This window comes from Procambarus clarkii, chromosome 30, assembly GCF_040958095.1.
Source record: "Procambarus clarkii isolate CNS0578487 chromosome 30, FALCON_Pclarkii_2.0, whole genome shotgun sequence".
Classification (NCBI taxonomy): Eukaryota; Metazoa; Arthropoda; class Malacostraca; order Decapoda; family Cambaridae; genus Procambarus; species Procambarus clarkii.
Genome location: NC_091179.1, coordinates 29,614,499 through 29,631,455, shown reverse-complemented (window position 1 = coordinate 29,631,455; position 16,957 = coordinate 29,614,499). Strand labels below are relative to the sequence as shown.

Here is a 16,957-nt window from a genome sequence, read left to right as displayed (position 1 = left end):
CTGACAATATCGCAGCGCTTGGCGTGTTTAAAAACATTGTGCCGGAGGTCTCTGACCCCGGCGGCACTCGCTGTAATGGGTCGTGGCCCAGACAAAACACCTTTCATGCCTAAAAAATGGGTGTTTTTCTTCTAAAATACTCAAGAAAATGAGAAGACTGCATATTACTCAAGATGTATGCAAGAATATTCTTATTTGCTCTGATACAATGCCATCACTCGCGTTTTCTTTGTGTGGAGGAGCGTGCAAGTGGGCTTAAATGTCTAAACTGAATTTGCATTCCTGGCTGCATGTGCAAGCTGCACGCTTCCTGCCACAGTGTGGGGTTGTGGTGGGGGTATACTCTGGTACAGTGTGGGGTTGTGGTGGGGGTATACTCTGGTACAGTGTGGGGTTGTGGTGGGGGTATACTCTGGAACAGTGTAGGGTATTGGTGGGGGTATACTCTGGTACAGTGTGGGGTTGTGGTGGGGGTATACTCTGGTACAGTGTGGGGTTGTGGTGGGGGTATACTCTGGTACAGTGTGGGGTTGTGGTGGGGGTATACTCTAGTACAGTGTGGGGTTGTGGTGGGGGTATACTCTGGTACAGTGTGGGGTTGTGGTGGGGGTATACTCTGGAACAGTGTGGGGTTGTGGTGGGGGTATACTCTGGTACAGTGTAGGGTATTGGTGGGGGTATACTCTGGTACAGTGTGGGGTTGTGGTGGGGGTATACTCTGGTACAGTGTGGGGTTGTGGTGGGGGGTATACTCTGGTACAGTGTGGGGTTGTGGTGGGGGTATACTCTGGTACAGTGTAGGGTTGTGGTGGGGGTATACTCTGGTACAGTGTGGGTTTGTGGTGGGGGTATACTCTGGTACAGTGTGGGGTTGTGGTGGGGGTATACTCTGGTACAGTGTGGGGTTGTGGTGGGGGTATACTCTGGAACAGTGTGGGGTTGTGGTGGGGGTATACTCTGGTACAGTGTGGGGTTGTGGTGGGGGTATACTCTGGTACAGTGTGGGGTTGTGGTGAGTAGTAGGGTGTAAGCGCCACAGACGATTTTTTTTTTCTAGCCGAGGACCCCTGTGGAATGTAAGCGCCACAGACGATTTTTTTTTTTTCAGGTCCAAAAAATCGTGTGTAGCGCTTTGGGGTTTTCAGGCGAATTTGGGGAGTCACAGATTTGGGATTAAGGATTTCTTATGAGTGAGTAATTTCCGAGATTTTAGAAGTATGGAATTCTTATGATGAAAATAATTTCCGAGACTTAGAAGTTTGTTAAGGGCTTATGGGAGAAATTCAAAATATCGTGTGTAGCGCTTTAGGGGTTTCAGGAGAACTCTGCGGACATATTTTACCTGTTTTCAACTTACAAAATTCGTCTGTGTAAGCCAATGTTTTCATGTAAATTTAGAAAATCACCTGTGCTGACCAAGGTTTTCAGGTCTCGTATCTCACATCACCTCCCTCCCCCCTTACCTCGCAATCTCTCGCGTCACCTTTATTTACCTTAGGCCCTGCCAGCCAGACGCTTCTCGTAGGTCGCCTCTTATCATATCTTGTCTTATCTTCTCCATAATATCTGGACCGTCCCTCCTCTCTCTCTCTCTCTCCTCTTCATATTATTCCCTCTTCCTATTTTTCTAACATACTAATGTTTTATTCCTTTTTCATTAACCAGTCAGTTTTATACAAATCAACCGAAGCATCTCAATGTAACCTTTAATACTGAAACTGTCTCAGAGACTAACTAAGCTGGCCCCAGCTACCTGCCCCAGGCTATCTGCCCGAGGCAATCATCACCTGATTACATGTCCTGTCATCTACCAGTCATTGTCAGCGTTCGCCACCGTAATAATTTATATATATATACATTAGGCGTTAATAAAACTTATTTATTTATTTATAATTTATTTAGTCATCTAATTCTTAGTTTACACAATTTATAATAAACGACTCATTTAGCCCGAAGTTCTAAGAAGCTCGCTCCTCAATCCGCTTGTATAATATCCGTCCTATTCACTCTTCATCTCTGTAAATAAAGAATAACAGTTTCAGATAGCGTTTACACATGTACAATATTTATCATACACATAAAACCTCAAAACAAATGTACTCACCATTTTCCGTTAGATAATTTGTTATAGCCTCATTCAGCCAGTCGTCTCCAAGCACATTTTCCAACAAATATCGCTCTTATCATAACACAGCGTTTCATAGCAACTCGGCATATTTTTAAATAAAGCATAAGATAGCCTCATTACGCTCCTATCATTCTGCATATATTCTCCATAAGTAAAACTAGTTTCAAATAGCTTTATTGCAGTTTTTAGATCCTTGTTTGAAAGATGGTAACAGAAAAACATCGCATATAGCCCGCATACGTAAGTATTTAAACTCTGAAGTCTCTCTGTAAACGTGTATACATCACAGTCTTTATAATAATTTAAAAACTCCGAAATGTATGGCGAATACACATTTATTCCATATGAATCGAGTATAACTATTTTCCGTTTAGATTTATATACAGCAATCCAGTGACCCATTACTTCCTTAGAGTCTCTTCCTAAGGTATTTATTATAAACATAATCGGTTTATCCCGTATTTGCTTCATTATTCTATATATATCCGTCGCTAAATAGCATCCAATATATTTAGCTTTACTACCTTTCATATCGTTCAATGCCGTATTAATTTGTTTGCAGTTCATGCTCTTGTATCACACACAACTCGCCTATCGGAATAAATTCTCAATACTCCCGTTGTAATTCCGAATAAAATAATAACTTTATTTGATTTCGCTGGAACAGCAAATTCTAATGTAATTCTCAGGTTACCCGAAGCCTCTATAGGAAGGGTATCTCTCAATTCCTCAGGCGTTAGTCTAAATGCCAGTAACGTTCTTCCTTTTATAAATGAATTATATGTCAAGGTATTGCAAGCATTAAAGCCTACAGTATTTTGAGTCTCGTAGTATAGTTTCGAACATTTATTCGGGAACTTGCAAGTTATATTAAATAAGTTTGTCCCATCACGTGTAATATATACATTAGATAAATCGCAGTGATCGAAATAAAGTGGATTAAGTGTATACGCTCCTGATATTGCTTCCATATCCATCATCATAATAAATAATTTATCTGGGATAATGCTCCCCCATGGCTGGTCAATACTTAATCTCTGCTGCCCATTACCAAGAATGAACGTCTTATGGAGTGTCTTATCAAACGTATATGTAACTGGCGTATTTTGTTCAGCCAGAGCTCTATTAATAGCCTCCAATCCAGATGCAAATGGAGTTATCCGATCAATCCACATTCTAGCTAGTTTTATGTTAAACTTATATCCAGATTCAATACTGTTTATAACCCACGGATCACTGTTAAGTTCTAATCTCAAACGAATATCAATTCCATCCAAAAGATATTCGCTCAAAGTTGTAATGTCCAATAGCAGTTTAAAGCAACAATTTACTCCCTCAGTTTTTAACTTTACAAATCTAGATTTAAGGTCTTCTGAGGCATTCTTAAAATAATCTACATCATATTTTTCAGGAAAAACATCATTATAGAAATACGTCAGTTCTTTAAATCTTTCAGCTTTACATTCAGAAAGCGTCGTCATTAGCTTTACATATGATAAATATGAAAATAATGAATTAGTTTCCACCACTTGCTCATTTAAATAAACAGTTACAGCTTTAAACATTGTCTGGGACAAACCATTGACTATTGATGCATTTTTAATATCCGCTAAAGCCGTAATTCCGTCAGGTCCCGTTAATTCAACCATCAGTTCTAGCGTCAAGCTCGAAAGATCAATAAATTGACCCTTAACTCCTGGGATACGGAATTCAATATAAGAGTCTTTAAATTTATTGTTAATACTCGAATTCACAGGTAAAATATCCTGTGTCTGTCATGAAAATATCGTACTTTCAACCATTCTATGCGGATTAACTTTAGGAAAGCCATCGCTTATAGCAGCTGTATAATTTTCTAAAGGAACTTGCAATGCTGCACTAGGAGCATTTACACTCATCATGTCTGCGTCTAGCATACAACTAGTACTGTTTTTATGAAAACACGTCTTTATATCTATCCATTTTCTTTATATAGGCAGGTCTTTTCGTTTTTCTTTTCGTTATTCGGCCACCTGCTAACAATTTAGGACCTATACTTTTCAATGTTTCCATACCGCGTTTTCTAATTGAATCTTTCAAAGTACCTTGACCAGCATTTATATCCTGCAAAACATTCTGTCCCATTGTCAATGCTGCTGGCATGATAGTTTTTAATAGGAAAGGAGTTGCTCTACGAGCTAGACCAGTTAAGAAACTTAATATTCCACCTCCTCTTAAATGTCTTCTATCAAAAACAGTAATATCGCCCAGTGCTCCACCTCTCTTCCCTCGAGGAGCGATAAATCGCCCTACCTCGTCAACAGACAGCGGTACAAACCCGACCCTCATGTTTAAACAGTCCAAGAGAGAATGATAAACTCCCTCTACTCATGCCATTATATATCAACGGGTCTAATATGTAATACTGCAATCGTACATCCTTCCTTTTCAAAATATACAGGCTCCCCATCTTGATCTGTTAATCTAATACTGATGCCATCAATATTAGTCGTATTTAAAGGTTTATATAATTTCCTGTGTGTTACATTACTTTGAAACGAAACAACATCCAAGATATTTACAATCTGATTACCAAACATGGTTGGCTGCACCTTATCACAATATACACACAAGAAATCTATACGGCCTCCCGGCCTAGGATGATAATAGCAAGTATCTTGTACAGATAACCTGTTATTAGGTAGCTTATTCATAATAAAAATATCATAGGCTTTACCTACTTCAGCTCCAATAACTTTACATATATTTCGACCGAAAGATAAAGAAATTCGAACAACTAATTTTCCATCCTTTGTAATAAATAATTTTAACAACTTCTCACTAAATGCTGCATTAAACTTAATTCGATTAATACTCGAATCATATTTCATATAAACGTCCCCGTGATCTGGGAAATTATAATTAAGTACGGGTCCTATAAAACTCAGTGAACCTTTTGAAAATATAGTAGAAATTTCTCTATTTAAAATAGTCGTTAGCTCTATGCAATTATCACTGGCTAAAATATCCGACTTTAAAGTGAAAGATGTATTCACCGTACTCAAATCAGATAAATTTTTATTAGACACTAGAAGTTGAACTGAAATAAAACTTTCCGGGTCATTCCTCCTAACAGCGAAATAAGATGGAGGCAGGAATATATTCTTCAGGCACACTTCATAAGCTTTATTCGGGTCTAAAGGCAGCTGATTATGTAATCTATTTTCAAAAGCATTGGGAGCATTGTTTTTAAATACATCAGTATCAGAGTTACTCGCTGCATATATAACGTAACTATCCATCCTGTAGACTAATAGTAAATGATAAAAATAAACAGAAACTCACCTTAATATGATATCCAGGTAGACTCTCCTTCATCTCCAGCCTTGATCTTCCTCTTCAAACTTGGAGGAGAAAACACTTGATTTTTCGCATCTACATTTCTAAATAAATTCTTAGGTGTAGAGGTCAAAGAGAAAAACAACTTTGCTATTGGCAGTTTATCTTCTGGGAATAACAATTTCGGAGTGCACATCCTGCCTAAAACGTCATCAACAATATTGATCCCAGTAACTGGTGATGTAATGTTCCCTTCCTCATCCCACTTTACAAGTCCAGTTGTATTAAAATAATTTAACAAGGAGACAGCAAAATCATAATCCTTAAGCTTTAATCTTAAGTCTATCAAGTGTTGTATAACAGGATTTGTTCTCACTGTCGTCGTAGGCTTCTCAACACTTACTGCCGTAGGCTTCTGTTGATCAATAGCTTTTCGTGGTACAAGATAGAATTCTTTCATTATTCCTTATTAAACAGCCTTGAAATGAAATTTATAGCTATGGGAAGTAAAATGCCCAATAAATTACCTCCTCTTTTACTTGTTAATATGTCTTTCTTGAGTGAAATAGCCTTCTTCTTACAGGTTAATGTATGGAGTAGAGCTCTATATTTAGAAAGTCTCTTTAAAATAGGCTTCCCAACTTCAATTTTATTTTTTAAGAAATTATTAAATATTTCTGATAAGCAAAGTATATGTTCCTTTTTAAGAGTCTTAATTAACTTTTTCCTAGAATTATAACCTAATCTAGCTAATAGTTCAATAAATCCACGATACTTGCTAACTAAGGGCTGCTTCTTCATAGTTTCTTCACGTCATCTGAATTCACCCACTGATCAAATGAACTGTCGTAACCGACGTATCTAACTTTATATAAAGTAGTATTACCAACTTTACGTTTACTTATAATTCTCTCAATTTCAAATGTATCTGACAAGTAGGTGGGAGTCAACTCCTCTCTATAAAATCCGCCTTCAATAAGTCTATTATTTAAGTCCTTTAGATAATATAAAGGCACGGGTTGTTTAGTATCAATTTGAGCAATTGTAAATATTTCCTTAGTGTTCTGTTGATGAAAACCTCTTTTGAACTTTGAAATACGATTAGATAAGGCAAGCCGTACTGTATCTCCTACAGACAGATGATTACTGATGCGTGGCTTAGTCTGCTGCTCTCCTTTATACATGAGCTTAAATTGCCTAGTCACATCTTGAGGCGAAGATAAAGCATGTACATCAATAGGTGTTTTCCCCTTTAATCCTCTATGTGGTGTTCTATTATACGTTTTAACCATATCAGGTAAAACATTTATATAGGTTAAGGTGTTATAAGCCGTTAAATATTTATATATCTTAGTTTTCAATGTTCTTATAAATCTCTCTGCAATGCTGGCTTTAGTTTCCTGAGAAAATACACTGTACAGATCAATGTTTTTACTGTCTAACAATCGTTTCATATATTTATTATAGAATTCACCGCCCTTATCAGTGTTAAGCTTCCTTACACCTTTTGATGAAGGTAAATCCAGAACAGCTTTCATGGCTTCACTTACACTCTGACCTGATTTAGTGGATAGTGGAACTACATGTGCAAACCTTGAAAATATATCAACACAAACTAATAAATATTTAATATCGTTGTTGTGCTTAGCTAACAATGTCATATCAGCCAAGTCACTGGTAAAGAAAGCTTTAGGTCTAGGTGCTAAGATACGTCTGTTACGTACTCCTATAAGATACGTAAGTAAATAAATTAATATGTACATTTATAATTGTGTGTAAATTACAAGCATGTATATTGATATACTTATATGTTCTATGCAAACGTACATTCATGTTACAGTGTTGGCGTTAGGCCCAACGTATCGTGGGAATGATTGTTTTATTTCTTTGTGTGCTCAGTTTTCCCACGGGAACTAATGATTTATATGTGATCATATGTGGGTAACAGAGGTGAATAATAATTGAGTGAACTGTATCTGGCAAATTGTCGTGGGACCGTCCGTTGCTGGGTGTGCATGCCATTACTCCCTTCTGTATGCATATTTTAATTACTATGTAAAGAAATAATTACCTTATTTTTGTATATCAATATGTATTAATTATTCATTAAGTTAGTTTAAGATTACTCTTGTCACAATGTATTGCTCCATTGTTGAAATAATAAATATTGTAACTTTGGCAAATTGTTCGCGGGGCAAGGCAATGTGTTTTGACTCCCGCGTTATTGTTATTCAGTAGCTGATCCGGAACCAGGGAGTTAGCATCGTGTGGAGTTAAGTTATACATTTTTGTTCTGTCATAGCCATACATATAATAATATTGATTTAATGTCTGGAAGATACAGTGATATTTTTAATGTGATATATTGTGACCAAATAATCATCTGTTTGCTATTGAGATTTATTTAATATATATCTATATAAGATTTTGTATCTATCCTTCAGTCCTAAGGAAGATTTAATATTGTGCTCATTACTTATCAAGGGGTTATACTGGTGATTCGCTATTGAGAACAGCAGTTGTCTCGTATCCCTAGACGTAATTAAAGTTTGGCTGCTGTAGGGTCACGAGCCGTAACGAACGATAGGTAACAAAGAGTTATGGGGGCCTGTGCCGGGAAATATTGTTCCCACTTTAACTTAACTATGCTAATCTAACCTTGCCTTCCTAGGTACCAGTGTGTCAAGTGTCTGTGTGTTTCTTAAGAACTATTCCATGTGCCAAGCAAGCTTTCCTGTGTGTCAAGTAACAACGTTTCACGATTTTGAGGTAAGTCATCCTATATATTTTGTTTGTGCAGTGAGGCCAAGCGAATTTTCAGTGTGGTGACAATTTTACAGTGAAGTGTAGTGCAGTGCCATTGTTTTAATTATTTTTGTGAATCAAGTGCCAAGTGTTAGTAACGATGGAGGAGAAAGTTGCAGCGTTGGTGGCTCACCCAGACTTTGAAGGGATTCAGAACCTTAAAAAGACTGAGTTAATACAAATGGCAAATCAGTTGGATTTGACCGCCAACAATAGAATGGTTAAAGCCCAAATATTGAAAGTCATTGTGACGCATTTTGTTGAGAATGGGGAGTTAGATGAAGAAATTCTAGAGGAGTTAAGAGAGGAGTCGAGTGATCAGATGACGTTAAAGCGTCTTGAGTTAGAAGCGCAAATAGCCAATGCTAAGCTTGAAGCTCAAAAAGAACAGAAAATATTAGAGGCTGAAGCTCAGCAAAGGGAGCTTGAGACTAGGCGTTTAGAAATTGCGGTACAGTTGCAAATAGAAGCCACAAAGAAGCAACAAGCCGAGGAACAAACTAGGCAATTAGAGATTCAACAACAAATGGCTGACACTAACTTCAGGCTTGAATCACAGCGTATGGCAGCTGGGCATGGAAATACTAGTAATGTTTCAATAAATAGTAATAATAATCCCATCAGGATGAATAAGTATATAGAATTACCCAAGTTCAATGAGGAGGATCCTGAGGTTTTCTTTGCACATTTTTATAAAATTGCCATCAGTATGAACTGGCCAAGGGATCAGTGGGTAGCCATTATGCAGTCTCAATTTAAGGGGCGTAGTCAGGAAGTTTTTACATCCCTACCTGACGCTCATAGTTTTGATTATGAATTTGTAAAGAAAAGCATCCTAAATGCGTACCAGTTAAATCCAGAGGCAGACAGGCAAAAGTTCAGAAACCTAAGGAGGATAAGGGATCAGACAATAGCAGATTTTACTCGTCAGAAGACGAATTTTTGCAACAGATGGTTAAAGTCACTTGCAGTCACTGATTTTGATGCTCTAAAGAATCTTCTTATAATGGAAGAAGTATTGTCATGTCTCCCAGACCAGTTGTCTACTTTTATGGCAGAACAAAAGAATGTAACAGATATTGATGAGCTGTCAAAGCTCGCGGATGAGCATGAGTTGTTGACTAAGGCCCCGTTTACGGCCACTTCACCTAAGTCTAGTCGTAGAGTAAATTATAATGCTCACCGAACTCCTTATCAGTATAAGTCTCCTCCTGGTGCGACAGTTACTCCCGTGAACTCTTCTCTTACTAACCCTAAGATGGTTACTCCATTGCCAGGATCATCTAAGCCTAGTAATGCTAATTCTAAACCGGCAGTTGGTTATACCAGTGTGTCCACTGTCAAGCATTGTACCCATTGTAAGAGAAGGGGGCATGTGATTTCTTCATGTTTTAGTTTGCATCCTGAACTACGGCCAACTGGTCTTATTATGAGTAAAGGATTGCAACCTATTAATTCTTCATGTATTACAGTCAGTCCCAATTAATTGGCTGAATTCAAACCCTATATTTCCACAGGTACCTTATTATGTAATAATGGTAGACATAAGACTGTTCAATTACTCCGTGATACTGGAGCTTCACAGTCTCTTATTACCCAGAATGTACTTGCTGATGTTGACACCCGAGATCTGGGTGAAGTTGTGCTTCTCCAAGGTATTGCCGGTAGTGTGCAACCAGTGTCCTTATTGCAAGTTAACCTTGATTCTAAATATACTTCAGGATGGTGTAATGTTGGTGTAAGTAAACAACTGCCCATTCCTGGGGTAGACATTATTCTAGGTAATGATTTTGGCAACCAAATGGTTGTAGGGCCCAAGTGTCCCATCATGTTAACTAAACCCCCTAATGTATTAGCTCAACCAGAAGCAGATGATGATATTATTTACCCTGCTTGTGTTGTAACTAGATCAATGGGACAAACAGGTGAGAGTAATCCTGTCTTCACTGAGGTTGCTGTTCCCAAGACCAGGACCCCTTCAGTAAAGGAGTGGGAGGTGGATCTTGAGGATTCCTTTATGACTCGACTGGATGATGAGAGTGAGGCCGTAGTAGAAGCCCCGCCGAACCTAAATCACAAGGAAAGTGAAGGTGAGGAGGCTGAACTATCTGTACCTTGCCCGCTTGTCTCCAGTGCGCCAGTTGTCGAGAGTGAGGCCGAAGTAGCTATGACTCCATTTTATTCTGATCAGTCGGGAAAAGAGATCAAGCTACTAGGTTCTTGCCCGCTCGCTGCTGAGTCTGAGTCATTGCCCTTAAGTGTTGTACAGACTACTGATCCTAGTTTAATTAAGTGTATTTCTGAGGCTCCTGATAATGTTGATGCATTGGAGGAAGGGACGGGTTTCTTCTTCAAGGATCGACTTCTGATGAGAAGGTGGAGACCCAAGAGAACTCCCTCTTCAGATGATTGTGAGATTAGAACCCAACTCGTTGTCCCCAATGATTATCGTAGGCAGGTCCTGCAGGCTGCACATGATGACCCCATGGGAGGTCATCAAGGTATCACGAATATGTACCATAAGATAAGTAAATATTTTTTCTGGCCAAAGTTAAAGAAAGACGTGGTCAGATATTGTCATAACTGTGTACCCTGTCAAATTGTTGGTAAACCAAATCAATCTGTACCTAGAGCACCATTGCAACCTATTGTAGTTCCTGATGAACCATTTACTCATGTTGTAATTGATTGTGTAGGTCCTTTACCTAAGACTAAATCGGGTAACATGTTTTTGTTCACTCTCATGTGTATGACTACTAGATTTCCTGAAGCTTATGCTCTACGGAATACCAAGGCTCATAATCTCATCAAGTGTCTTGAAAGATTCTTTTCGTTGTTTGGAATGCCTAGAGTTATTCAGAGTGACAATGGGGGAAATTTTGTTTCTAAAGTTTTCAGAACTTTTTGCGAATCCCGAGGGATTCGGCACCAATTATCCAGTCCATATCATCCACAAAGCCAAGGTGGGCTTGAACGTTTCCACCAGACTTTAAAACAAATGCTGAGGACAACCGGAGAAACTCATCCACGTAATTGGGATGAGAATCTCCCCTTTGTGTTGTTTGCTGCTAGAGAAGGGCTACAAGAGTCATTGGGCTGTTCACCTTTTGAACTAGTGTTTGGTCACCAAGTAAGAGGTCCTCTTAAAATGCTACAAGAAAAGTTGTTGGGAGATGTCTCTGTTCATCAGAGTGGATTGTACTTGAGTGAGGTCAAGGCCAAGTTGTGTCGGGCTCGTGAGTTGGCGAAAGAACATCTGGGAAGGACTCAACAAGCCATGAAAGTAAGATATGACAAGAAGTTCAAAGCTAAGCTCAGGTCGTTTGCTGTCGGAGATTTGGTGTTGGTGTTGAAACCTCGTATGGGGACTTCCATGTCCCATAAGTTCGCCGGACCCTACCAAGTGGTAGAAAAGGTGGGAGACCTAACTTATAAACTAATTAGCCCTAATCTTTCAGAACCCCAAATGACTGTACACATTAACAGATTAAAAGCTTATGTTGGACCTGGTGTAGTAGCTTGTTTTAGTCGGAAAGAGTTACCACCTGAGGATAATTGTAGTGAGAGACATGATGTTAATATTCAACTTCTCAGTTCCAGTTCCAATGGCAGGGAGATGCTATGTCATTTACAGGAGGAACAACGTGATGAGTTCCAGGTTCTGCTGGACAACCATACATCTCTGTTTGGGGAGGTTCCTACCCAGACCCACCTCATCACACACGACGTTCAGCTCCTGGACAGCACCCCCATTCGACAACATCCGTACCGAGTGAATCCCGAAAAGAGGAAAATTATACAAGCAGAAGTGGAATATCTGCTCCAGCATGATTTCATTCGGCCAAGTCAAAGTACTTGGAGCTCTCCGTGTTTGTTAGTGCCAAAACCAGATGGAACCTGGAGATTGTGCGTGGATTATAGGAAACTGAACAAGAACACTACAGTGGACGTTTTTCCTTTACCCTTGTTGGAGGAATGTATTGAGTCCATCGGACATGCCGAATATGTAAGTAAGCTTGATTTGTCAAAAGGGTACTACCAAATTCCATTAACAGAGTATGCTAGGGAGGTTACTGCTTTTGTTACACCTGATGGTGCGTATGAATTTAATGTCATGCCATTCGGTTTGAGAAATGCACCTGCTACTTTTCAAAGACTCATGAATTTCTTACTCAAGGATGTGCCAGATTGTAGGGCCTACCTTGATGACATTGTTTTGTACAGTAAGAATTGGGCAGATCATCTCTTAGGCTTTAAGAACTTGTTTACAGTGTTGAAAAACGCAAAGTTAACCATAAATATGAATAAGTGTAGTTGGGCAAGAGGTACGATAACTTATCTTGGACACGAGGTAGGACAAGGTAAGATTATCCCCTTACAAGATAAGATTCAAGCCATTGTGGACTACCCAGTGCTAACCAATAAGAAAGGAGTCCAACGGTTTATTGGTATGTGTGCATACTATAGGCGTTATTGTAGAAATTTTTCAACAGTAGCTGCTCCCTTGACAAATTTGTTACGCAAGCAAGTAAAGTTTCAGTGGACACAAGATTGTCAGAATGCTTTTCAGAACCTAAAGGGCATATTGTCCACCTCACCTATTCTTGCTAGTCCCCAATTTGATAAACCATTTATATTACACATTGATGCGTCAGATGTTGGAATAGGTGCTGTGCTTATTCAAGTTGGTTTAGACCAGATTGAGCATCCTGTGTATTATTACTCTAGAAAATTTAATGCAGCTCAGAGAAATTATTCCGTGGTAGAAAAGGAGGCGTTGGGTCTTATATTGTCAATTAAGAAGTTTGAGATTTACTTATCAGGAAACAAAGTGTTAGTATTTACAGACCACAACTCCCTTATCTTTATAAATATGATGAAAGTCAAGAACCAACGAATTCTGCGCTGGTCATTGTTTTTGCAGGAATTTAATGTAGAAATCAAACATATTCCAGGCAGGCAAAATGTTATTGCTGATGCTTTGTCAAGAAGTTTTGATGTACCGTAAATGAAATGTTTCTTTTCACTTAACATTTTTACTTCGGAAAAAATGCCATTGATCTTCAATCCATTGCATTTTTTTTCTTGGAGGTGGAAGTGTTACGTACTCCTATAAGATACGTAAGTAAATAAATTAATATGTACATTTATAATTGTGTGTAAATTACAAGCATGTATATTGATATACTTATATATTCTATGCAAACGTACATTCATGTTACAGTGTTGGCGTTAGGCCCAACGTATCGTGGGAATGATTGTTTTATTTCTTTGTGTGCTCAGTTTTCCCACGGGAACTAATGATTTATATGTGATCATATGTGGGTAACAGAGGTGAATAATAATTGAGTGAACTGTATCTGGCAAATTGTCGTGGGACCGTCCGTTGCTGGGTGTGCATGCCATTACTCCCTTCTGTATGCATATTTTAATTACTATGTAAAGAAATAATTACCTTATTTTTGTATATCAATATGTATTAATTATTCATTAAGTTAGTTTAAGATTACTCTTGTCACAATGTATTGCTCCATTGTTGAAATAATAAATATTGTAACTTTGGCAAATTGTTCGCGGGGCAAGGCAATGTGTTTTGACTCCCGCGTTATTGTTATTCAGTAGCTGATCCGGAACCAGGGAGTTAGCATCGTGTGGAGTTAAGTTATACATTTTTGTTCTGTCATAGCCATACATATAATAATATTGATTTAATGTCTGGAAGATACAGTGATATTTTTAATGTGATATATTGTGACCAAATAATCATCTGTTTGCTATTGAGATTTATTTAATATATATCTATATAAGATTTTGTATCTATCCTTCAGTCCTAAGGAAGATTTAATATTGTGCTCATTACTTATCAAGGGGTTATACTGGTGATTCGCTATTGAGAACAGCAGTTGTCTCGTATCCCTAGACGTAATTAAAGTTTGGCTGCTGTAGGGTCACGAGCCGTAACGAACGATAGGTAACAAAGAGTTATGGGGGCCTGTGCCGGGAAATATTGTTCCCACTTTAACTTAACTATGCTAATCTAACCTTGCCTTCCTAGGTACCAGTGTGTCAAGTGTCTGTGTGTTTCTTAAGAACTATTCCATGTGCCAAGCAAGCTTTCCTGTGTGTCAAGTAACAACGTTTCACGATTTTGAGGTAAGTCATCCTATATATTTTGTTTGTGCAGTGAGGCCAAGCGAATTTTCAGTGTGGTGACAATTTTACAGTGAAGTGTAGTGCAGTGCCATTGTTTTAATTATTTTTGTGAATCAAGTGCCAAGTGTTAGTAACGATGGAGGAGAAAGTTGCAGCGTTGGTGGCTCACCCAGACTTTGAAGGGATTCAGAACCTTAAAAAGACTGAGTTAATACAAATGGCAAATCAGTTGGATTTGACCGCCAACAATAGAATGGTTAAAGCCTAAATATTGAAAGTCATTGTGACGCATTTTGTTGAGAATGGGGAGTTAGATGAAGAAATTCTAGAGGAGTTAAGAGAGGAGTCGAGTGATCAGATGACGTTAAAGCGTCTTGAGTTAGAAGCGCAAATAGCCAATGCTAAGCTTGAAGCTCAAAAAGAACAGAAAATATTAGAGGCTGAAGCTCAGCAAAGGGAGCTTGAGACTAGGCGTTTAGAAATTGCGGTACAGTTGCAAATAGAAGCCACAAAGAAGCAACAAGCCGAGGAACAAACTAGGCAATTAGAGATTCAACAACAAATGGCTGACACTAACTTCAGGCTTGAATCACAGCGTATGGCAGCTGGGCATGGAAATACTAGTAATGTTTCAATAAATAGTAATAATAATCCCATCAGGATGAATAAGTATATAGAATTACCCAAGTTCAATGAGGAGGATCCTGAGGTTTTCTTTGCACATTTTTATAAAATTGCCATCAGTATGAACTGGCCAAGGGATCAGTGGGTAGCCATTATGCAGTCTCAATTTAAGGGGCGTAGTCAGGAAGTTTTTACATCCCTACCTGACGCTCATAGTTTTGATTATGAATTTGTAAAGAAAAGCATCCTAAATGCGTACCAGTTAAATCCAGAGGCAGACAGGCAAAAGTTCAGAAACCTAAGGAGGATAAGGGATCAGACAATAGCAGATTTTACTCGTCAGAAGACGAATTTTTGCAACAGATGGTTAAAGTCACTTGCAGTCACTGATTTTGATGCTCTAAAGAATCTTCTTATAATGGAAGAAGTATTGTCATGTCTCCCAGACCAGTTGTCTACTTTTATGGCAGAACAAAAGAATGTAACAGATATTGATGAGCTGTCAAAGCTCGCGGATGAGCATGAGTTGTTGACTAAGGCCCCGTTTACGGCCACTTCACCTAAGTCTAGTCGTAGAGTAAATTATAATGCTCACCGAACTCCTTATCAGTATAAGTCTCCTCCTGGTGCGACAGTTACTCCCGTGAACTCTTCTCTTACTAACCCTAAGATGGTTACTCCATTGCCAGGATCATCTAAGCCTAGTAATGCTAATTCTAAACCGGCAGTTGGTTATACCAGTGTGTCCACTGTCAAGCATTGTACCCATTGTAAGAGAAGGGGGCATGTGATTTCTTCATGTTTTAGTTTGCATCCTGAACTACGGCCAACTGGTCTTATTATGAGTAAAGGATTGCAACCTATTAATTCTTCATGTATTACAGTCAGTCCCAATTAATTGGCTGAATTCAAACCCTATATTTCCACAGGTACCTTATTATGTAATAATGGTAGACATAAGACTGTTCAATTACTCCGTGATACTGGAGCTTCACAGTCTCTTATTACCCAGAATGTACTTGCTGATGTTGACACCCGAGATCTGGGTGAAGTTGTGCTTCTCCAAGGTATTGCCGGTAGTGTGCAACCAGTGTCCTTATTGCAAGTTAACCTTGATTCTAAATATACTTCAGGATGGTGTAATGTTGGTGTAAGTAAACAACTGCCCATTCCTGGGGTAGACATTATTCTAGGTAATGATTTTGGCAACCAAATGGTTGTAGGGCCCAAGTGTCCCATCATGTTAACTAAACCCCCTAATGTATTAGCTCAACCAGAAGCAGATGATGATATTATTTACCCTGCTTGTGTTGTAACTAGATCAATGGGACAAACAGGTGAGAGTAATCCTGTCTTCACTGAGGTTGCTGTTCCCAAGACCAGGACCCCTTCAGTAAAGGAGTGGGAGGTGGATCTTGAGGATTCCTTTATGACTCGACTGGATGATGAGAGTGAGGCCGTAGTAGAAGCCCCGCCGAACCTAAATCACAAGGAAAGTGAAGGTGAGGAGGCTGAACTATCTGTACCTTGCCCGCTTGTCTCCAGTGCGCCAGTTGTCGAGAGTGAGGCCGAAGTAGCTATGACTCCATTTTATTCTGATCAATCGGGAAAAGAGATCAAGCTACTAGGTTCTTGCCCGCTCGCTGCTGAGTCTGAGTCATTGCCCTTAAGTGTTGTACAGACTACTGATCCTAGTTTAATTAAGTGTATTTCTGAGGCTCCTGATAATGTTGATGCATTGGAGGAAGGGACGGGTTTCTTCTTCAAGGATCGACTTCTGATGAGAAGGTGGAGACCCAAGGGAACTCCCTCTTCAGATGATTGTGAGATTAGAACCCAACTCGTTGTCCCCAATGATTATCGTAGGCAGGTCCTGCAGGCTGCACATGATGACCCCATGGGAGGTCATCAAGGTATCACGAATATGTA

General features: G+C 39.0%; 1 protein-coding gene across 1 annotated transcript in view; it reads right to left on the bottom strand.

Moving 5' to 3' along the window:
• Positions 1 to 2,010: 2,010 nt before the first annotated feature.
• Positions 2,011 to 16,957, bottom strand: part of LOC138370005 (uncharacterized) — a 31,058-nt gene continuing 16,111 nt past the window's right edge. Inside the window, exon 4 of the mRNA XM_069333772.1 lies at positions 2,011 to 2,016. Within this exon, the coding sequence (XP_069189873.1) occupies positions 2,011 to 2,016 (6 nt within the window). The remainder of the gene's footprint in view (positions 2,017 to 16,957) is intronic.